This window comes from Aplidium turbinatum, chromosome 9 (genome assembly GCF_918807975.1).
Source record: "Aplidium turbinatum chromosome 9, kaAplTurb1.1, whole genome shotgun sequence".
Classification (NCBI taxonomy): domain Eukaryota; kingdom Metazoa; phylum Chordata; class Ascidiacea; order Aplousobranchia; family Polyclinidae; genus Aplidium; species Aplidium turbinatum.
This window is the reverse complement of record NC_137480.1, coordinates 24,822,889-24,847,279: the sequence shown is the minus strand read 5'-3', so window position 1 is coordinate 24,847,279 and position 24,391 is coordinate 24,822,889. Positions and strand designations below refer to the sequence as shown.

The following is a 24,391-nucleotide window of genomic DNA, read 5'->3' as shown; positions in this document are numbered from 1 at the left end:
ACAGTCACATTAATTTATTCTCAGAGAGACTCTGATTTAAACGACCAAGTTAACACTGATCTAAGTGAAGCCAAAAATTTACACGTAGGCAGAAGACTTAGGCCCCTCGCCTGTTGAAGAAATCAAAAGATGCATGTTAGAAGTTATAGACCGGTTTCGGAGTGAAGCGGAAAGTGTTTCAGCGATATGTGTTTGCTAAATGAAGTACAGTAGGCTAGGCCAGTAGTTCTCAAACTGTGCGTCGCGACGCCCTGGTGCGTCGTTTCAATTTTCCAAGGGCGTCGCAGAACAGTTTTGTTTCGTAGCTGAATTCAGTTTATCTTATAAAGATGAGGTTAATCCTTTGATTAGCAGTTTCAGTTGTCATCAAAGTTGTTAACTTCATTAAAACACGCCCTCTGAAGTCAAGAGTTTTCAAAAAATTTTGTGGAGAAATGAATGCAGCGCATCGGAGTTTGCTCTTTTAACTTTCATCCAGGTGGCTTTCGCTTAGAAAATTCTTTGAACGCTTCTACGAATTGGTGGATTGTGGAAGGAAGATATAGCAAACCTATCTAGAAGCTCTCGATACTTCACTTTCTTGTCCAATTTTCTTGAAAAGAAAAGTATGGCGCTGCCTTCAAATTTGTGAAGCATATTTAGGCAACATTTGTCCAAGCTCGAGTCGAAATTTGCAAAATACTTCCCGAAAAATTTATCAAACTACGAATGGATTCGTGATCCTTTCGTCCAACTTACTCCACTGTCTTTTACTGCACAAGAAAAAGAAGCCTACATTGACCTTTCTTGTGACAATTCCCTGAAAAGGATGTTTAATTCAGGAAATCTGGCAAATTTCTGGATTTCAATGAATGGCGATTATCCAGCTTTGGTGAAGAAAGCACTACGAATTATTATCCCATTTGTCACGTCATATTTATGTGAAGCAGGATTTTGTGCCTTGGCGGTGATAAAAAGCAAATTTCGATCACCAATAAACAATGAAAAAGAAATGCGGGTGGCAATTTCAAAAATTCTCCCAAGATTTAATGAACTTTGTAAAAACAAACAAGCCCACACGTCACATTAAATAATATGCATTGCTTTTTGTTGTTGTATCAACAAACAAAACTTTCATAATAAGTAGGGCCATTTTTATTTTGACCTAAACAAATTTTTTTTTGACTTTATTTTTATCAAATTTTGATTTTATTTTGACCTAACGAAATTGCTTATTTGTAGAGGGCACAGTTCTTCGTTGAATTGATACCAGTTATCCAAACATAACATTTTGTCGATTTCAGACCCAAACGTGTTCAATAAAAGGGGCTTGTTCAGTAAAAGTTTGCCTTAATTGTAATGCTTGTTTTCGCTCCAATCTAGCTTGATGGCGTTTACTTTTCCAGTGTCTTTCAATAAAATATTTTTTATCGCACCTCACTATAAACTCACAAAAATAGCACCTTAAATCACCTCCGGCAGTTGCATTAAATTCACCAGGAAAATCTCGAAAGATCTGTCTAACTTTTGCTGAAGACGATTTAGCTTGCTTGGCATTTTTGTATTACAGAATGTCAGTAGGCTATTCCTAAAATCCAAACTGTTGATCTTCGAAAAGATCACGGACGTTTGTGAAGAGGAAGTGTTTTATAAGAATTATTTGAATGCATAACAATGAATAAACAAGGGACAATTTGTGATAAAAGTTATTGTTGATCCAAGTGGGCATTGTGATAATTATATTTCCTGCATTTATGAGTTAATATGGTTTAATTGTGTCGCCGTTCCTCATTTACAATGCTTCTACGAGGATTTTGACAAAAATTACTCTCAAGAAACACAAAAAGTTTGTCAAAAGCCATAATTTGACAAATTTTGACTTTATTGTCAATTTTGACTTTATTTTGACCTATAAACTTCTTAGAAACAGTCCTCTAGGTGCTGAAAACAACTTTATTCTTTGATTTGTGGACAGACGAGGTCCTTAAAAAATTTTGACTTTATTGACTTTTGCGGGCCCATGGCTATCTAAAGATACGGCCTGATTCGTCACATTTTGCAGAAATTTCCAGGTTTTGCTACCTTTGGGCGAATGTTTAAATAAAATTTTCTAAAAATTATATTTTTACGCTCTCTTTACTCTTTTCCCCAGATGACACAATAGGTTTTAACATCCTCAGATATTGAAAAACAAAGAAAATTTGGTTTCGAAGATTTTAGTCAGACTGTAAATTTTTCAATAACAGTCTGATTCAGCGTTTTTCAACTTACATTTTGTCATTTTGTACTGCTTTCCCAAGGCAACAAAAAGCTTTTATATCATTAGGAGACAGCAAAAAGTAAAAAAAATATCAGAAAATGTCAGTCAAACACTAGCAGTAGCTGTAATCAAAATCTGCAAAATGTGACAAATCAGGCCGCATCTCCAGTTGGCCATGGCGGGCCCTATTAATACGTTTCCTCATTAACTTTTATTTGCTGGTGCGTCGGAAGTCTAGAAAACTTTTCCAGAGGCGTCGCAACAAAAAAAAGTTTGAGAACCACTGGGCTAGGCTATTCGGCGTTTTAAATCTTCCTCCTTGTTGCGAAGTGACAGTAGCCTATCGAAATAGATATGGACAAATTTGCGAAAATGTATGCTGATGACGTAACTTTTACCCCGGATTTTACCGAGTTAAAAATCTCTAGGTTTAATCGACTAGTACAATCCAGTGGTTTTACATTTAAAAATGACACTACAGCGCTGGACGTGTTGCAGTGGTTAAGCAAACATCGTTTATGTGAATCAAAAACCTTATTTATTTATGAGTCTTAAGCTTTCTGTTGCCGTTTCTATCGCAAGCTGTGAAAGAAGTTTTTTAAAACTTAAGTTGATAAAATCTTACTTGAGATCGACTATGGTAGAAAGCGGGCTGTCTGCGCTAGCAATAGGCTAGAGTGCTAGACTATTGTCCATTGAAAGTGATTTAGTCGAGACATCATCTTTTGACGATAGGCCTATAATTTCTAAAGTTGCTTCATTGAAAGCTAGGCGTATTTCGTTTTAAACTTTCAATAAAATTAAACAAACACAACTTTAATTCTTCTCTTGTGTGGAATTTTAATCAGCTTTTACGACGGTGTTATGGGGAAGGGGCGGCATTTCGAGCAAAATTCCAAGGGCGATATATTGCGTTGCTACGCCACTGGTTCACATACTTGTAGAGGCTCTTGACGCAGGGCCGGTTACCGAGATTGGCAGAGTGAAGTTTCCGTTTCCGATTGCCCGGTCTCCGAGATTGACAGAGTGAAGTTTCCGATTGTTGAAGTATTGTTACCGGGGAATTATTCCATTCATTAGATGCCGCTGAATGGAGAGCAGTCCTTTACGTGCGTTGCTCAAGCGCAACCTCTCTCATTTATAAAGAGTTAAATAGAGACGTAATCGCCATTAGATTGTAATCTTATTTTTTTATTGAAAAAGTAACGGGCAATTTTCAGTAAGTATAAAAGCAAGTGGAAACAAGAGTTTGTAGGCGATGGATTTGTAGCGGACACTGCTTTCAGCATATCCACCCATACACAGCCATCAATGGGATGGCAACATTCCTGGGCGAAGTCGGCAAGGAATGATAAGACACGAGGTCGATTACGCTGCTCTATTGTTTGCTAACTCCAACTCAGAAGATCAATGCTTGCTCACAACGTAATTGTTTATAGTTTTAATCTTCGATCCAGCAACACAGAAAGTAAAGGAAAACACCAGAATCATTAAGACTCCACCACCAACAACTGGATACGAAATGTTGTCGCTGCTACATTATTAACAATAAACTGATCCAAACGTCATCCTGGCAGTGCCAAAAAATATAGAAACAGTAGCAACAACGAAACTGATATATTGCTTTAGAATTGCCAAGACTGATTTCTTGATACTGGTTTTAAGTTCTGATTTTAGATATTGCATTCAACTGATTTTCATATTGAAAGAAACGACTTTTCATATTGAACAAAAACTCAACAAACTCTGATAACTCTGATTTTTCATAGCGCAAAAATTTAACACACTCTCTGATTTAAAATCATGAGCTAAACTTCTTTAAGAAGGTTCTAGTGTGGGATTGCGAGTTTTACATGCAATCACACAACGCAACACTAATGCAAATCTACATAACATGAACCAAGGTAGGAATTCGGCATAGTGAAGTTGATTACTGAAGTTGAATTCCCGATTACTGGATTGAATTCCCGAGACGTGCAGTTATGCGCTCAAGGCGGAGCCTTCTGGACCAATCTAGTGACGTGTACGTGTGACGTCAGAGACGACAGAGCTCTCTAGCGCTACAGACACCCCCGCAAGAAGGAAAACGGGGTAGCCGTTTGACTTCTGATGAGACGTTTGCAGCATGAAATGAAACAGGCGAGGCACAAAATGCGTATTACAACATTGACACACGGTGAACAACAAGACGGGGTCGGATCCCCTCCGCACGGCGCGAGCGCTAACAGTTCCTCTGATTCCGGGGAGCGGCTGGTCGGCTCTCGATTGGTTGAAGCAGAGGTCTCGTGCGGCGGACATCCGGCTACGATGATTTCTAATTAACACAAAAAAATGTGGGAAGTTACAATGACAAACACAATCTAATCACTACGGTTATCACTAATCAATCACAGGTGAACACTGACGATGCAGATAATGCTTATATGCAGTACACGAAGTTTAAGTTGTGAAAATTGATGAAGCATGCCAGAGGGCACAGAGCGCACTCTCTCTACGACACGGAGGGACAGTCCGAGCAACGGCCGTGCGAAGCAGTCGCACAAACTGCCACACACCGCGGCGCGAGAGCAAAGCGTCATGACAGCAGGATGGGTATTCTAACCAAACGGGGAAGGTGAAAAAACGGACACACGTTTAAATGAAACCAGACCAGGACTGTAGTGCCAGCAGACAACCAGGGGAAGTGATGAGGCTTGAAGTGCCTAGCCTCACGACAACCTACAAACATAGGAACTGAAAGATAGATAGACTGAAAGCATGCTAGCTATGCGAAGCGACTGAGCGGGGAACCGGTCCAACAGGGCAGGAAGCGCTGGACAGATGATTGCGAGTAGCTGTGACAAAACAAGGCCAGTGGGCAGAAAGCGACGGGCAAGCTAGTCGCAAGCAGCATGTCGGCTTATATCTAGGACAACTGAGTAACTGAAGCAGTGGCAGGACAAGGCCAAAAAGGCAGAAAGCGACGGGCAAGCTAGTCGCAAGCAGCATGTCGACTTATATCTATGATACCGCCTTAACAAGCAAATTCCTAACAGTGGCTACAAAGATAAACAACGAGGCGCTTCGCAAACAAAACAGCGGTGGTCAGACAAGGGTTATAGCAAGTACTATATACAGGAAGTGTGCTGCGTCGCACGCCTATATGAAGGAAGCGCAGCTCCTAAAGACAACTACAGAGCAGGGAACTGCTAAACGAGGGAATGATTAACTGAGGAAATATATGCGGTTCCAAGTCTTACCCAGGACTAAGAGAGCTACTGTAATTCATTCGATGACCGTGTGCAAGAACGATGATTAGCTAACTAAGGAAAGATGAATGGATGGATGCAGTTTTACGTCGTGTCCAGGACGGAAAGCTAAGCGGGGGAAGTAAGCTGCAGTACTCAACACCAAGTCCATGTTCGGGCCAGGATGAACACAGACCAGGTTCCAAAGATGCACTAAATGTGATGCTAAATCAGACACTGTGAAAATTGTAATTGGAGGATGTACAAACGACTAGAGTCTAGACCAAGTACAACAAAAATGAAGAGATGTAAGGTACATGTCGATTATTAAGAGAAACCAATTAGCAGAGCAGAGTGCAAGGGCGATTACACGACAAGGCGCCAATAGGGCAGAATGCATGTTGACTTACATCAGACCAACGTCGGTAGAGCCCAAAGTCAGTGAACGTCTATGGTAGAAAAATTTCTACAGTGACCGCAATGGTCGGGCACGAAGGCCACAAGTAAGAGTGCGATTAGACATGATAACCTACAGATAGCTACAACACTTAAGCCAAGTCCAAGGGAAGCAGTAGTTGAAATCCGATGAAATCCGACTTAGCATACTCACGAAAACGATGATGAAGGCGTTTAAAGGAAAGATTGGAAGGATGGATGCAGTTTCACGTCATGCCCAGGACAGAGACTGCTGTAATTAATACGATAACTGTATGCAAGAACGGTGGCTAAGCTAAAGAAAGGTTGGTTGAATGGATGCAGTTTTACGTCGTGCCCAGGACAACAGCCGGTTAAGATAAATCATAGTCTTTCAAGTATGCGGGCGCAACGATGTTCCTACCTGTGAGAACGTGGGTTCGTGTACGTGTACATGTGAGAAACGAGCATCAGGAGCGTTAAAGTGTTGTAGTGGGGCAACGTTATGGCGTCCTATTTTGGTCTGCTGACAGGGCAAGCATTCCCTACACCATTGCCGTAAATCGGACCTCATTTTCGGCCAGACGAACCGTGCGGCTACAAAATTACGGGTTGCTCTAATTCCCGGATGAGCCAAGTTGTGCAACGTTTGAAACACGAGGGACCTGTACAACTTGGGCACTAAAGGTCGATACCTCCCGGTACTGATGTCACAAATTAAGGAGACCCCGTGGTCGGGTAGAGTTTTTCTTTCTAATTTCAAGGAATGTTCGGATCTACAGAATTCAGCCACTGATTTGTCATCCTCCTGCTCGATGGCTAGTTTGAGTAAGTCAATACCTGGGAAGTTTTCGAAGATGGCATTTATCTGGGGGCGACTTAAGCAGTCAGCTACGACGTTATCTTTACCCTTTATGTACTGTAGATGAGACGTAAATTCCGAGATATAAGAGAAATGTCGAGACTGCCTGCCTGTAGCATGGGCAAGCGTACCCTTGAAAGCCGTGATGAGAGGTTTGTGATCCGTGAATATGGCGAACTTACGACCTTCCAGAAAGTACCTGAAGTGCCTTAAGGCGAGATATATTGCTAATAGCTCACGGTCGAATGTAGAATAGCGTCTCTGAGTGTTATCCAGACACTTGGAAAAGAAGGCAATGGGCTTCTGTTTACCACCGATTTCCTGTTGGACCACGGCACCGACAGCAGTGGAAGATGCATCTACAACCAGAGAGGTCGCGGCGCCGGGGGCTGGATACGCTAACAGTGAAATGCTCTTTAAGCCTTCCTTAGACCTGTCGAAGGCTGAAATTGCATCATCGGTCCAAGGTATCGGCTTCTGACCGGATAGCTCAGGAGTTAAGATGCCGTGTAGCGGCTGCAGGAGCCGTGCACAGTCGGGAATAAATTTACGATAGAAGTTCACCATGCCAAGATACCTCCTGAGCTGCCCTGCCTGTAGTGGGCGCTGAAACTTCTGGATTGCTTCCACCTTTCCAGAAAGGGGTTGAATGCCTTCAGAGTCGACTTCATGACCTAAGAATTTTACCTTCGGAACACCAAACACACACTTTCCCTTATTGAGAATGAGCCCGTAGTGAGTCAAGCGTCGAAAAACTGCCCTCAGGTGGATCACATGTTCTTCCTTATTTTTGGAGAAGATTAATACATCGTCGACATAGGAAAACACGAAGTTCAACCCACGCGAAACCTCGTTCATGAAGCGTTGAAAAGTTTGGCTAGCATTACACAGACCCATGGTTAATTTACAAAATTCGAAGCCGCCAATGGGCGTAACGATGGCCGTTTTTGGAATGTCCCGTTCGGCGACACGAATTTGATGGTAAGACTTGAACAAATCCAGACTAGAGAAGATAGTAGAGCCATGCAACGCGTCGACGAAGTCATGCAGGAAAGGTAGCGGATAAGTGTCGCGCCGGGTCTGACGGTTGAGATTTCTATAGTCCCCCGTGATGCGGTAACGACCTGTGTCCCCTTTTGGGACCATGTGAACAGGAGAGGCCCAGGGAGAATTGGAAGGACGAATGACACCCAGATCTAAGAGGTGCTCTATCTCCTCGCGCAGATGTATCAACCTTTCGGGAGATAACCTGCGCACGCGCGACGCTGTGGGAGGACCAGAAGTGAGAATATGATGACACGTTTCATGTTTCGACGGACGATGATAGTTTTCCAGAGCAAAAACCTTCGGGAACTCGACGTTTAAGAATCCGTAAGCGCCTAGCTCAGCAACATTGGAGTCCTTGCGTTTCAGTCCGCTAGAGGGTGCGGTGTGTCGCACACGATTAACATAGTTATCACGATTCGGCATAATCAGGCGCCTATTAGGAATATCTATGGACAAGCCAAAATGTAACAAAAAGTCTATGCCTATTATGGGTACAGGTAGATCGACGAGCTTAAAAGTCCATTCGAATTCGACGGGTAGGCCAAGTGAGAGCCGCTTGCGCACGCTGCCGAACACCTGAATGGGCGAGCCGTTGACAGCGGTAAGAACACTAGAGGGTTTAGCACGATTAAAGGAACGGCAAGGAAGTGTACTTAGACTACTACCAGTATCAATAAGAAAGGTTAGATTTGTGTGCGGGTCATAGAGCCGAAGCATCGCGGCGGAGTTTAAGTTGATGGTCCCCACTTCGCCCGCTCTGCTGAAGTGGGATTCGACACGTTTTTTGCTCCTTCCCAGTTGCAAGGAGGGGCGCAGCAACGGGCCCTACAACCAAACCTATCGTGATAGAAACAGAGTGAGGGGCGACCTCGAAGATTGTCACGTGAGGGCGTGGGCCTCCGAGCGGCGAGAGAGGGGGACGCCCGAAAGTCAGGCGTCCTGGAACTCCCAGAAATCTCACTACCGGAAGAGTTTATCCTGCGATCGAACGACTGTACAGACTCAGACAATGCGGAAACACGCCTATCCAAAGATTGATTAATGTCTGCCTGCGAGGAAAGACTGCGTGAACCCTGTGCAACGGCATCATCGGCGCTTGAAATCTTAACTATTTCATCCGCTCGGCGCGCCAACGTCTCCAAATCATCACCCGCATGCGCGGCTAGAATGCGCCTAACGTCAGTCGGCAACTTGCCCAAAAACAATTCACGCAACAAAGATGTATTTTCTCTAGCAGCACTACCCAAAAGTCGCCTTATTTTAGCTAAATGAGTCGATGGCCTTTCGGACCCGAGAGGAGTCCTGTGGAACAAGGCACTCACACGGTCTCCCTCAGTGAGACCAAACTCGCGCAGGAGGGCTCGTTTAAGCATGGCATAGGGGTCGTCACAACCGTCACGGTCGACGACGGCGTCGGCGACCCTATGCAATTGCTGCTCGTTGAGTGCCTGCATAACTAAATCATATCGTTCATCAGTATCATCAATGGCCCTGTTTCTAAAAAAGCTTTCGACTAACTCAATCCAAAGGGGTAGCCTACGTCTGTCTCAAAGAACCTCGGCAACGACATGCCATAGGGCCTGGGATGCCTGCAGACACCACAATCCAGTGTCTGAAGGGGGTCGTCCGGACGGGGGCGAAACACATTGTCATCGCTGCTGTCAAGACGCCCCGATCGCGCGTCCCGAGTAAGGCGACGACCAAGGACAGCAACGGCGAGGGAGATTAAAAGGCTTATGGCCGACACAATAGCATAGAAGTAGTACATAGACATTGTAAATTAACACTTAACTTGAGTCCAGGGATCCAACTCGAACTTGATAGTTGTCGCAATCGTTGTTGAAGCGTCCGGTAAAGAGAATCGTACAATACTCCACAGGAAAGTAATCCAATATAATCCAATGTAAGTTTTACGCTAATCCAAAAATCACGTCGGGGTCACCATAAATATGTAGCGGACGCGTCGGTTAGTGCGCGCTCATATGCTGCCGTCCGTGCTGACGGCGGCATTCCTGGGCAGAACGAGATTGGGGCTGGCAAGAAATGACCAGGACACGGTGGTCTTCACACTGTCTATTTACTAACTGGCTTGACAGCTAATGCTTGACTACGAGATTGAATTCTCCAAGGCTCCGTCGTTTATTAATCGATCCACTATTTTCAGGAGAACAGAGATTTAAACATAGCGAACTAAAAACACCGAACTTTCAAAGAATAGAACCTCAACTTGCAGAAATCAAATAGCCAACTTGGTTGCAACCAGAAAATAATAGCGAACCTTCTTGAATCGTCTCGAATAGTATAGTTGAATAGTAAAGTAAAATCTATTACAGTAAAGGTCTAGTAAAGTTCTCGATTACAAGTACCATATCCTTTACACCCAAAACTAAAATTCTCGGTCTGTCGAATGGTCGGCCAAAACGCGATATACATATCACTGAGGAATGAAACACCTGTAAGCTATAACGTTGAAAAGACGAAAAACTACGCATATGTGATTGAAGCTACAGGTTGTAAGAATGGCTTTAAGCTGATTGGCAAACGATTTCTTAAGAGGCAAGCAAATTCCTAATCATACTTCAGGAAGCCCGAAGCATACTTGCCAAACTACATGAATTGGTTGACTTAGGCTACAGAGTAACATTACATATATGCAACAGAACGATGATATCAAGGCGGTAACAAGCGTTAAGGAAGATTGAAAAGACCTAAAGTGAAAACGCAGGGCGCTACAGATTGAACAAGCAATCGATGGAAGTGGTGATGCTTATTGCAAGCTTTGTCATTGCAATGTTTAGCTGCAAGGCTTAGTTCCATCAAAGGTAATGATGGCACGCAGCCGTGGCCGAGTGGTTAGCGCGTTGGGCTCGCAGTCGAGAGCCTGCATGTTCGACTCCAGCCACCCGCACTTGCTGTTGTTTCTCTGGGCAAGAAACTTTACGATAATTGCCTCTACCTAGTGATCGATTTCGAGTAATGGGTAGTAGGCTACCAAATTTAAGTCATAAGTAAAGTAGACAACCGGAAACAGACATTGCCGTCGGCTGCAGCGTGGGTCAGGTGTAGGTATGTCGGAAGGCGTATACACCGATGCATAGCGCTCAAGTCCGCTTTCCGCAATGCAGGATAAAGATAAACAAACAAACACCCAAATACACAAGGTAGCAGGCCTTAAATATAATACTAACCTCACAACAGGAATATATGGTGAATGATGAAATAAAAACAGTAGAAATAGAAGTTTCAGTTTGTATGACATGCCAACAGTCCATTTTAGCTTGCTGGGTAGACTATCTGAGCAACGAACATTATGATATTTAACATAATGCGCATAGACATGGAATTGCTCTAACAGTCTAACTGAATGTGCATGTTTAATAAAACCATGATTTTACTTGCATTGAAAGCGAAACTTGATACAGATTTTTATGGAATAAAATATGCTCTTATTGTTGATGAATCTACTGATATCTTAACACAAAGTCATAGTCAAATTCATTTTGATTTTGTTATTTTAATGGCAACTATAAAGCATTTAAAGCTGTATTTTGGCTTTAGTTGCTCTAAAAGAGGCTACAGCAATACAGCATGTAATGATTTGTTAAATTTAACTGAAAACATCAAAGTAAGACGTTAAAATTTTCAAAATAGCATTGGGTTTGCATCTGATGGTGCATCCAGCATGGTTAGGATTGCTTTTTAGGTACCGGTACTAGCCGTCAAAACTGCAGCTTGGCAGTTTTTTATGTTGATTTGGCAGTTTTTTAGGTTTGTTTGGCAGGAAACTTCTTTAATGTCTGGCAACTCTGCCAGCGACCAGCAGCAGCAGGGTTGCCAGATGGCCTTTTTTTAGGCCAAATTCCAGAAAACTGGCCTTTTTAAATTGAAGTTGGCCTAAAAAAATTGATGCAAATAAGGCCAGAAAATCTGGCCTTATTTGGCTCTTTTTATGGCTGCAAGTTTTGACCGGTTTAGAAAGTATTATTTTAAGGAAATTCAATTTTAATTGTAATATTATAAAAGTATCACTTATCATCACTTAGAGCCTGACCTATATTCCTTTTAATTTTAATTAGTGAGTAGAGACATAGGTAGAGAGTAGAGAATGTGTTAGCGGTGGACAGGGCGGTTCTATTAGGGTAGACTGGGGTAAAAAGCCCACCCGGGGTAAAAGGCCTACCTTAAATTTCTCCTTACAGAGTTGTGTAAATAAATAAATACTACCACCATGTGTATGAGTGCATTGTGGGTAATCATTAAACGCGTGTTAAAGAAAGCCGACTTGACGCAAGAAAAGTGTAGACCAAAATGGTTGGTTTTGCTTGATTTCTTATAAAAATTTAAATCAGGAAATGAAGTGCTGCTCTTCTCAGAAAGAAGAACGCACCTTGATAGTTTGTTACAGAGTAGTCAGTTGCTAATTCTAGCGATAGCTAACGATAGTTTTATCCAAGTTTTTAAGGTAGTAGAAAAACTTCGGAAATTTAAAGCATATGCCATTGGGGTAAAAAGCCTACCATGGAGAATATGCCATTGGGGTAAAACGCCTATGGTAGGCTTTTTACCCCTTAATGTGTGGAACATGGATGAGACTGGCATATCGAATGTTTATAAGCCAACCAAAATAATTGCGACGAAAAGATCAAGAGGAGTGGGGATAATAACGAGTGGAGAAAAAGGAAAAACTGTCACAGTCATTTGTGCAACAAATGCAGCTGGCTCTTACATACCACCCATTTTCATATTTCCGCGAAAGCGCATGGCAGATTCTCCTATGAATAACAAACCTCCTGGAGCAATTGGACATTGCACTAAGTGTGGATGGACTGTCGAAGATAGCTTCATGACATAGTTGTATCACTTTTGTGCAATTGCTAAACCATCAAAAGAAGAAAGACACATTATTATTCTGGATAGACATCATAGCCATAAAATGCTTAAAGCTGTGAAGTTTTCATAAGAAAATGGCATTGATATCGTTACCCCACCACCACACTATACACACAAAATGTAGCTATTACACAGTCTCAAGAAAAGCAGCTAAGTGAAGGGTTCCAGGAAAAACAACACAGTGATGGGTCTCTGATCAACCAGCAAAGTGATGGGTCTCTGATAAACCAGCAAAGTTATGGGTCTCTGATAAACCAGCAAAGTGATGGATCCTTGGAAAAGCAGAAAATTGACGGGTCTCAGTCTCAGGGAAACCAACAAAGTGATCAGTCCTCGGAAAAGCAGCAAATTGATGAGTCTCAAGAAAAGCAGCCAAGTGATGGGTCCTTGACAAAGCAGCCAAGTGAAGGGTTCCAGGTAAAGCAGCAAAGTGATAAGTCCTTGGGAAGACAGCAAAATGAAGGGTTCTTGGAAAGCCAACATGGTAGGCCTACTGATTCAACCTTTCATCATAATATGCCGTCAACTTCATCAACCGATTCTATGAGAGAAGACATTGTAAGAGCCAAACGTGATTTTTTTTAGCTGTGCACACCCACGCATGCCACATCGAGTGCTAAGCCCAAACGAAAACGTAGCCTACATCAGAGCAAGCACAATTAATCACATCTTCTCCTTACAAAAAGATGTTACAGGCTTGCTACTAGCAAACTTTCAAGAAACCAAAAGAAGACTGTGTCCATGCATAGGGCAGCTAAAAGAAAGCAAAAGAGAATTAAGAAAACGTTGTTGCTGATAATTTAGATCATGAGAGATGGCCTTGCTTAGTATATGGGGAGCCGTTTTCTAACAGTAGGCCAGGAGAAGAGTGGATACAATGCAGCATGTGTAAGCATTGGGCACATGAAGAATGCACCCCTGGTGAACGTGTTTATGTCTGCCAAAACTGCAGCTCAGATGATGAATTCTAGTTCAACAATATTTTTTAAATTTATTGTAGGCTACATAGCATGTTATGTAGACATACAGTGCTGATGTTTGTTAGATTAAGTATCTTTTCAGTACAAATAACTTTCTGCAAAATGTGTAGATATGTTGAATTCTGAATGCATTTAAATCATAAAGATATCAGCATAGAAATAAAATATTTTCTTGTTTTTTAGCCTGGAAATAATGAAACATGGGCTCTACAGTTGGCAAATGTTAGGTTTTGGTAGGGAGCATAATGTGAACATGGTTAGGCTACTGTAGATTAAATTTACTTAAACTGGCAACGTCACAACAAACTAATTCTCTGTTTGAGATCATTTCTGGCTCATAAAGCTTGGTGGGGTAAAACGCCTACCCCATAGGCTTTTTGCCCCAGCGCAGGGGTAAAACGCCCCTTTTAATAATTTTTAATTTTGTCATATTTTGTGCTTCGTTCAAAAATTTCATCTTTGCTTTTATGGGCAACTTGTTGAGTTGCATTGTGCCTTTATGTTAAGGTGGTGAATGATTCAGTAAATAGTGAAGGTGAAGATTGGTGCGTATTTTTGCTTAAGGGGGGCTTCTTACCCCAGTCTACCCTAAGTTGCACCTGCCGTAAACCGTAAAGTATAGGCTACAGTATACACTTGCCTTGTTTGTTAATGTGATGTGTTTGCATTCCATTTGTGCAATCTTGTCGTATTTTGTTGGAAGTGGCTACGTTTACGGCGCCGTAAATACAGCCGTTCCATGCCTTTTTTTTAATCTTTACGTCGCTTTTACTGCGCATGCGCGCTGGTGCGTATTTTTTCTTTTTTCACCTTCTCTTTGAAAGAAAAAGTAAATAGATAACTTCTAAATTCAACCGCCTTTACCAAGTGAGTGAGTGGCGCGTGCGATTTTTGTCTGACTCTTACTCCCAAGGATATGAGTTCGATACCTTCAGGAGGTGATTCTTTTTTTAAACTAAGTTCTAACCCGAAGTGACTCAATCGTTAGGCTACGCATTTTTGTGGCCGTTCAGTTTAGTTTGTTTTTAGTTCTGACCATCACAACGAAAAAACAGTATATGATTAACACAGCAGAGGTCTAGAAAAAGGTAGAAGCGACAAAAAGCGGACGTTATAGGCTAGCGTGCATGATACCGAAACAGGACAATCAGTTTAAATATGGCACGGCCGTAAGCCCGTAACACCTTAATAAAATTTTTATAAATTTAAAACGAAGAGGGAAAAAAGGCTAGCGACTTTTTCTAAATTCATAAAAATTTTAGGTGGTACGACCGTGCCATATTTTAAACTGATTATCCTGCTTTGCTATCATGCACGCTATAACCAGTGGCGTAGCCAGAAAAAAAATTTGGGGGGGCCAAATATTTAATGAATTGAAGAGAACGACAAAGTGTTTGATTTAAGACATCGCCACCTGTGCAATGGCGTATCCTGGTGGCTTAAGCAAGGGAAACAATAAAGCTGTTGGAGGGTTAGGGTTATGGGTCAAGTCCTGGGGGTTGTTAATAATCAGATGTCTTAGAAAACAATATAAATTTATACAAATTATATTAGGAGCTAGTTGAGCACTCTCTTTTGATACAAACATTATATTATATTTTCAACAAAGGGTCTTTGACATGAACAAAGGTTCTTTGACATGATGGTGATGGATTCTAAAGCTGTAGAAGCAGAGATCTTCTTGTTTTGAAGCTATTTTGCGACAGCTTCTGCAGGCTGAAAAACTTTACCGCTGCAGGTAATCGCAAAATAAGGTCGCATCGTGCGTGCTTGTTTTACCAAGCCGAATATCTTTGTACGTGGGTCTCCTCTCATTGCACTACCGGTATCTTCTGTCATGTCTGTCAGACATTGCAACAGGGTAGGGTAGCACTTAACAACACGAGCGAGGGCAGAAGCACGAACGCACCAACGAGTAGGACACAAACCCAGCAAATTGCAGGCAACTTCATCGGAACCAAAAAGCGACATGAATAAATATTTACGTTTAGACGATTCACGAATTACAACTGCAACTGTTTAAACGAAGTGGGCATCGGCAACAAGCCTCACCTCCTTTACAACGTTATGTACGGTACCTTAAATTGTCAGAATTTTCTAGGGGGTCTGAAGCAATTATCGAAAATTCCAGGGGGGGCTGAATTAGCTCTAGGGGGGGCTGCAGCCCCTTGAGCACCCCTACTTTCCGCGCCCTTGGCTAGAGTTAATTCTTAATCAATTCCGAAAATCTTACTTTTAGAGTGACCAGAATCAATTGAAAAACAGTTACGTGCGCCTCGTGGAAACCAGTAATGGCTATAGCCTACAGTTACAGAAATGTGCAAATGAGACAAAAAGTAAGTGGGAAAAAAAATTGAAATTGAAAAAAAAAAATTGTTGCCTTTCCCGAACTAAACGACTGAACTGCGGTTGAGTTTTTGATAATGCAACACGCATGTCATCTTCAACGTCCACTGTCTAGGCGATTTCGATATTGTTTTCATTGTAACAAGAGCTGAGAATCTTGCCTCGCAAAGGTTAAGTGGTTATGAATGGTAACAAAACATTAATCGCTTGCTTTGCCAAGAATGGGTAGGTTTGCAGTTGTGAGCACCAAAATTCTTCCACAGTTTTTGAATGAAACTCAATGCGTAATAACTCTTTTGATCTCAAATCAATTAGGTCATCTTTACTGAGATCGTCATCGCTAATGTTGTTCAAGTTAAAAAGAAAAGGATTTCGAATCCATGTTTCAACTTCGTTCGGCAGGTGTTCTAATTAAAATAATGTTGAAATGAGATTTGCTGGGTTTCAAGTGTGCGCAAAATGTTTCTCTCATAGAGATCAAAAGAGTACATTCTCTTTGAGTTTTATCCATCAAGATAAGATCTTCTAACATTGGAAAGTTAGCGTAATTACCTGCTTCCAATCTGCGTTTCTAAACCGACAACTTGGCTAAAAACGCTTTCAGTTTTTCAGCTGCATCAGTTATCGTCACACCTGGTCTTTGAATGCCACGATTAACATTCTTAATAACTTATGACCGAAAATATCGGCAAAGTAGGCCATGCCGTAGGGGAAGGTTTGGTTAGTTGAGCCGGGTAACGGTTGATCCATCCTGTTTTATCGCAACGTCGGGCATGATTAGTCAACCGTTTAATAACGAAAATATGGAAAAACGTGAAGTCCATCAGCACATGTAGTTTTAGGGATTTTCTACAAGCAGAAAAATTGTGAAGCAGTTAAATGTAAAATGGTAGGTAAAAGTAGTTTTGAGAAAAATAAGAAATGTGTTATTTTTTCCTACGAGGTTTCATCGTTGTCTTAATCGAAATTCTGGGATAGGTAAGGGTAACTTACTCTTTGTTTTAGTAGTTTTCGTTGCTTGATTAGCCAGTTGGTTATTGGCAATTTTTCATGAATTTTGAAAATGGCGGCGATGTTAACAGTTGAGCCGCTTGCAATGTTAACGGTTGAGCCATGTCTTTGTCATAAGAAATGTAGTTTATGAGCAGATGGTCCTTACGTACTGCCCTAATTTTGTTGTACCGTACTGTAATTGATGCGAAGAACTGGTGGCGTAGCCGGGGGGTGGTCCACTGCCCCCTTAAACTTCCATAAAAGTAATTCTTTCTGTAATGCGCCAGTTTGAGGGTAATTTTTTTAGCACTCCTCCCCTTTTATTTTTCTATAGCAACGCCACTGGTTGCTGATGTTCGTTTTCTTCACAAACCTCGCGAAATCGTTTCAGAAAGGTAAAAGCACCTTCGTCAAAGTTTCCTATTCAATGATTCTCAGTGTTTTCAGTGATATAAATTTCTGTTCGTTCAGTTTTCACTGTTATTTCATTTTAAGACACTAGACACAATACACAGTTTAAATATTTTTTGATTGTTTATTTGCAAGATGTTCAAGAGAAGAGTTTATTGTGTTTGATGCAGATTGAGCTCTCTTTTGGGATATCTTTTGGAAGTGAAATCATAGTGGATCAACCGTGAACAATGGGTGGCTCAACCGTGAAATTTAGGGTATCATTTGAGCCGGCTGAATTTCAATTTCAAAATGCCGATAAATGATATAAATCGGGGTCAGTCGCAAACACAAACATGCTCACAAGAACCGCAAAAGACTGAAATTTATCATGATGGATTCGGATTTTTGGTAAAGTTTGTCGTTAAATTTTTATTGCAGAAACATCGATTTCTGGCTCAACTAACTACACCTTCCCCTATATATTTCAAGTAGTATATTTCAATATGTTAGATTATCACACACTACCTTCTCCCGATATGCTGCTCTTTCCCGCTCGGATCAACCTCGCGTTGCTTTTAACTCATCGATAAACATGATTTCCTGATCAACTCGCTGCAACCTCCAAAGTTTCATCCCACTATTCTATATTTTTCCTAGTAACGTAGCCTAGTCATATCTACGCTTCGATCGCTAGTCGTCCCGACCCATCTGGGCGAGCCTGCCTCAACGTCTGGCCAGTGCACATCCGTGCTCGTTGGTTCAACGTCAACACTTTTTCGGTAGGTAAAGCATACAATATATTCCCACTTACCATCTTTTTTTTTACACCAATTAATTGAGCCTTTGCTCCAGATTTTATATAATTTTCGTCTCCCACGAGTATTCAAATCGTCCTTGTAGCTAAGCTTCTCTTCCTCGTGGGAGACCCCAAAGTTTATCCGCTCTGCCTACGGGCAGACCGGGTATAGGAGTTAAACGTACCTGTGTTACGGTCACGTGATGGAGACGTGGGCGCTGCCTGGCTTTATAAAACTTCTGTCGCCCGGCCCGTCGTGAGCTGACCTTTTTGCGTTTGCAGAAAGCAAAGCCCGTCTCCCTGGCCCGTTCCGCCATTCTAACTTTTGCGGACGAGTCGCACAAAATTCTCGATCCACACTTTCCTTCCACAGGTACCTAAACTCCCCAGCCTGGCCCCCGCGACCTAAGCTGGTGGACTTTCCTTCCGGGTGCATCGCCACCCCATAATCACGCCGCTCCCCGCCTCCACGGGGCGTGGCAGGCCGGTTCTTTAAAGTCTCTGACCTGGCTATGTTTATATGTTTTATAAATATGGCACGGCTGTAACACCCAAAAATTTTATGAATTTAGAAAAAGTCGCTAGCCTTTTTTCCCTCTTCGTTCTAAATTTATAAAATTTTTATTAAGGTGTTACGGCCGTGCCATATTTAAACTGATTGTCCTGTTTCGGTATCATGCACGCTAGCCTATAACCAGGGCCTCCGAGAGAAGTCAGCACTGGTCGGGAAACAATACGAAAAATGGGCCCCATAATATTTTTTAGCAAATATTGCGTTGCATGTTCGTGTTAAGCTGAAATTAGCCTACTTTCCTCAGCATGAAAAGAACTTTGTTCAATGTCAAAATCATCAATAATTAATCAATCACTGGATTACACTTGCAGAAAAATGCCATTGTGGCTAACTATTTTATCTAGAAAGCTTTGTAAACACACAATAGGTCTACAGGCAACGAAAATAGTTCAACCAAGCATTTAATTCAAGAGTGTCCAAATGTTTTCCCACGCGACCCAGATTTGATAATAAGTGTTCGCGGGCCAACAGCCACAATAATTTTTCTGAAAACTGCAAGTTGAATTTATATGATTTTTGTGTGTCTGCAGGCCAAAAATAACACATTGTAGGCTACAACAACAAGCGCGGGCCATACAAAAACGTCTCGTGGGTGGAGTTGGCCCGCGGCCGGACTTTGGACATCCCTGATTTAATTCAACCCTGTCTGGACTTTCTGCAATGCAAAGTTACGGATCACAGCATCAAATAATAAAATTTTGCGACATCTGAATTGATGCACAACATGTATAGTTAGGCTTTTCAATCGGTTTTGAGTCATAGGCCTACTGGAGCGCAAACAATTCTTTACAAATTTCAGTAAATGCTAAAACCACGTTCCCAAAGCGCAACCGTTGGAGGTAGCTACTGGAACACAAAAAAAAATCATAACAAAACTATTTGGAAAAACCTGTTGAAAGTTGCAATCAATGATTCCTTGTGTAGAGATTATGTGGTGGTTCGTTCTGGTTTGCAGCTGAAGTTTGCTGTGTGGCTTTCTGTCAAAAGTACCAACTCATCCAAAATGTCTTGAAAAATGTCATTGTTGTAGCCTACAAATGGTTTAAATTTGTCCCACATGCCCGCAACTGCACAACAGACATACGATGAAGTTTTCATAAAACTTCAAACTCATCGACGATATGTTTGAGTTTGTTGATACATTTGTCAATTCCAACAACTATCGAATGCTTTGCAATGTACGGTAGAATACATTTCCTTCGAATGATTCAGCTAGTTAAGTGGACTTATAAAAGCGTTCTGTCCTCAGAAAAAGAAAATCATTTTCTTTTAAATTTATAATTGCTACTGCAACTTTTATCTTGCGAGTAGTAGCCTACTCTTCTCAGCTTTCTCTTACTTAGATTACATCTTCCTTTAATTTCATTAAATTCATCAGTGAATCTTGTTTAGGACCGTAATCCACATAGGGGAGAGTGGGGAGGTTTGAGCCACTGGGAGGTTTGAACCATGGCTGTTATTGCGGATACCATAAAAGTAGAAATGACGTAACTATGTCTGTAGACAGAGGAAGTAAAGTGATTCCAAAGCATGTCTACGTTAGAGCGATAGCAGCAGCGATTTTAGCGCAAGCAGGTTAGAACTTGTTTTCCTTGCAAAAAGTAAATTTTAGGAATTTCAGTTTGTAGCTGCATGCCATCTTCGCTGTTTTACTTAGGCAATAGTTAATACTACCATGAGTAGTCCTATCTAAAAGGTGTTTAATGATGCTGGCAAATGCTCTGTAAGTGAAAGATTTAATAGCTGATTAGACAAGTTTCTTAAAATGGTGGCAACAGGGAGGTTTGAACCAGTTGATTCGGGAGGTTTGAACCGGTGGCTCAAACCTCCCAGAAGAAAATAAGTTTTAGTAGCTTCTTCTGAAATAGTTTGCGGTCTGTAGTAGTCAATGTATTGTAAGTCTAGTGCTTTAGTATGCATTTGGCTACTTATAAATAGGCTATACAGTCTATGTTAACTGTAGTAATATTGCGAATTGCTTACACAGGGTATTCCTATTGGCCACAGTAAATTACAAGCATTAGTTGAATTTAAGTTTTTATTTCCATCACTATGCCTCGCAAACATGTTAGAACTACAAGCCACGCATCAGCCACTCGTGAGGAGATGTTGCTTGCTTTGGAGGAAATAAAGAATGGAATGTCGATCAGAGAAGTTGCCAAAAGAAGACATATTAACAGGACCACTTTAGGTCGCTATTACAAAGAGTGCAATCGTCCTGGATCTGATAATGGTAGACTCTCAGAAAACATTGGCTATAATAGAACGAAGGTAAAAAGTCTGGTGTTTCCTTGGGAGTTGGAAAGTCTGCTCGCACAGCACATAAAAGACCTGGACGATAGATTTCACGGACTCACACGCACCAAATGCCGTGAGTTGGCTTTCAGTTTGGCTGACAAGAACAACATTCAGATGCCAAGTAACTGGGTGGTTTCTAAGATGGCAGGTTTGTTTTATTTTAAGCCTATGTTGTTTAAAAATTGAATGAGACTGTTCACCAGGCATTTAATTCAATAACATGATACGCTCTTCTGGTGTAAAATAAGCAAAACTATCACAAGGTGTTTTTAGTGATAATCTGCATTTATTTTCCGACGTTTCGTTAATCAGACACGATTAACTTGTTTATTAATTCTGTGTGGAAAATTGTGTACGGTAGCACATTGTAGATCACATTGGTTTGTTTTTTCGACATTACTCAACACACACCACCTCTCAATTCTTTCCCATAAACTTTTGCAGGAATTGACTGGTTTGAAGGTTTCAAGGAGAGACACCATCTGACATGTCGTAAACCAGAAGCGACGTCTTTAGGAAGAGCGACAGCTTTCAACAAAACAACTGTTGGGGAGTTTTTCGACAACCTTGGAAGAGTTATGGACAGGTCTCGTAACAATAGCCTAACATTGCTTTGTACTTAGCAATTCTTATGATCTGAAAAAGGCTTCATTGTATCGTTTTGTGTTTTAGGTACAACTTTGCTGCAAGTAGAATATACAACCTTGATGAAACAGGTGTCACAACCGTGCAAAGACCAAATCATATCGTGACAACGAAAGGAAAAAAACAAGTTGGTTCTGTGACATCTGCAGAGAGAGGAGAACTTGTAACAGTTGTATGTGCTGTCAGTGCTTCAGGTGTTGCCATTCCCCCCATGTTTATCTTTCCAAGAGTAAGATATAAGGAGGAATTTGTTAGACATGGACCAGCAGAATCCATTGGAGAAGGTACCAAATCTGGGTGGATTAACGAAGAAAAATTTTTGGTCTACTTGAAACATTTTGTGAAGCATAGTGGTTGTTCCCCCTCTCAACCTGTCCTCTTAATTCTCGACAACCATGAGTCTCACGTTTCTTGGGAGGCTGTGGAGTTTGCTGATAAAAGTGGCATTGAATTGCTGACTTTGCCTCCTCACACTTCTCACAAACTTCAACCGCTTGATAAATCAGTGTTTGGGCCATTTAAAGGCTATTACAACCAGGCTGTAGATGGATGGATGCGAACCTACAACAACAAAACTTTTCGGATTTATGACATTCCACAATGCGTTAAGGAGGCTTTTTTAAACGCTATGACGCCAAGGAACATCACTTCTGGCTTTGCCTCTACAGGAATATATCCTTTTAACAAAAGTATATTCACAGACACAGATTTTGCCCCATCACTTCTGAGTGATAGACCAAATCCCCAAACAAGTACCTCCCATCAACCTGAAGTGAATGAAGCTAATGTTATGGCCGCAGTTCCCAACACTATTGCTAACCGATCAACTGATAATGCTTATTTCTTTGAAGGTGCGACACATTTACCCGTATCTTCATTGCAAGATCTCGAGGAATATCACGCCTCAGAAAGCTTCATACCACCCAACGAAGTTATTCCATTACCATCAAGCAAAACCCCAAGAGTTCAACGCAAAAGGAAACGAGTAAAAAGTCGGGTTCTCACAGAGACTCCAGAAAAACAGGCAATAAAAATTCAGCACGAAGAAAGACGTGCAAAGCAGGAAAAATTGCTCAGAAGAAAACAAAAAATTATTAGACCAAAGCCAAAGAAACCCCCCACAAAACGTGTGCTAGCTCTTAATGAAAGCTCAAGTTCTGATGAGAATGATGCAGTTCCTTTGGACGATATGTCAGACACAGCATCAGAGAGTGGAAGTAGTGTAAATGAAGAGCAAAATCCCAAAGAACTTGCTGTAGGAGATTTTGTTGTTGTTAAATTTAATACCAAAGAGAACACACGTCATTACATTGGCAAGATAGATGACGTGGGCACAATCGACGAGGAGCCTGAAGCTCGCTTCTTGCAAAAGGTTCCATCTACAAATAAGAGTGGAAAGCCATCATTTACATTCAAAGAAAATGATGAAGGGTCTTTTCCACGAAGCGACATAGTAAAAGTTTTACCCAATCCACAAAAAGCGGGAGGAACTGCAAGAAGGGAGAGCCATTTTATATTCAATTGTTGCCTGAAAGAGTTCAATTTGGAATGATAACATATTGATGTTGACAATGCTTAATTACTCTTACGAGACAGTTGATTGACAGTTACTGGTCGTTGTTTGTGTTGCATGTTTTTTATTATTTTTGTACTTATACCGCTGTAAATGTTTGAGACATCTTTTTCATTGATTATTTGTGAAACAATGTGTATTTATCCAACTTTGAAAAGGTGGGTTAAATTACCCCAGTGTGGTTCAAATCACCCTTTTGAGTGGTTCAAATCACCCCAACCCAAGGGTGATTTGAACCACTTGAGAACTTTCTGAAAATACTTTATATTTTTCGTTGTAATAAATTTCATTTGCAAATTCACTTTGGGCTTGCTCAAGTACATCCTAGACTTGGATGTCATGCAAAAAAATTGCTGAAAAATTGAATCCTGAAGCAGACATTAGGAATATTGAGAAAAGTGGTTCAAACCACCCCACCCTCCCCCTACTGTAATGTAAAGCAGTCACAAATTTAAAACTGCTAGTTGTAGGCTACTTTAGCATTGACTCAGCTTCCGATCAAGTTCTTGTTGGTCTTCAATTTCAAAAGGGTAATGTAAAGCATTGGGTTTGACTGCACCACGCCTTGATTACCCTCTCGAAGTCAATTTTCTTTGCAAGATGATAGGACAGCTTTCTTTAGATTTTTCAGAATTTTTCCTCTGACTGGGCTATAACTTTACAGATGCCACTAGCTTACAGATAATCAATTACTCCAAAAATGATAAGACGTTTGAACAACGCTGTCTGTAGGCAACATTATAAATTCCAACTAGATTTAAGCAACAACATCCATAAACAAAAAACAAAATTTATAAAGAAAAAACTCACTACCTTCCAAAATCACATCATGAGAAGCATGACCAACAAAAGGCTACTTGACCACAAGAAAACAGAAGATCTTTTAACTATGACAAAATTACATCCAATTGCAGCAATAATAAAATCAAAAGTTTTAAAACTGTTCGGCCACACTAAAAGATCACAATTCGGAATCAGCAAAGTTTGCACAGAAGGAAAAAGAAAACGTGGCAGACAACCAAAACGATGACATGACAACATCCAATCATGGACCGGACTCAACTTGGCGACACTGGGCGAGCTGGCTCAAAATCACCACTCTTGGAAGCAAATA

The 24,391-nt window shown here is 41.3% G+C and overlaps 1 protein-coding gene across 1 annotated transcript; it reads left to right on the top strand.

Moving 5' to 3' along the window:
* Positions 1–20,186: 20,186 nt before the first annotated feature.
* Positions 20,187–23,648, top strand: LOC145777708 (uncharacterized). Its single transcript, XM_082589144.1, has 3 exons — positions 20,187–21,207; positions 21,504–21,645; positions 21,732–23,648. Exons 1-3 carry the CDS (start codon positions 20,814–20,816, stop codon positions 23,254–23,256), a joined length of 2,061 nt encoding a protein of 686 aa, XP_082445270.1. The 5' UTR covers positions 20,187–20,813; the 3' UTR covers positions 23,257–23,648.
* Positions 23,649–24,391: the final 743 nt, after the last annotated feature.

What these genes read in the sequence shown, in the direction of transcription:
- LOC145777708 (XM_082589144.1), top strand. Translation starts at nt 20,814, where the DNA reads ATGCCTCGCAAACATGTTAGAACTACAAGCCACGCATCAGCCACTCGT. An exon ending in GGTGGTTTCTAAGATGGCAG is followed by an intron (nt 21,208 to 21,503) that starts GTTTGTTTTATT and finishes AAACTTTTGCAG; the next exon opens with GAATTGACTGGTTTGAAGGT. An exon ending in CTTGGAAGAGTTATGGACAG is followed by an intron (nt 21,646 to 21,731) that starts GTCTCGTAACAA and finishes TTTGTGTTTTAG; the next exon opens with GTACAACTTTGCTGCAAGTA.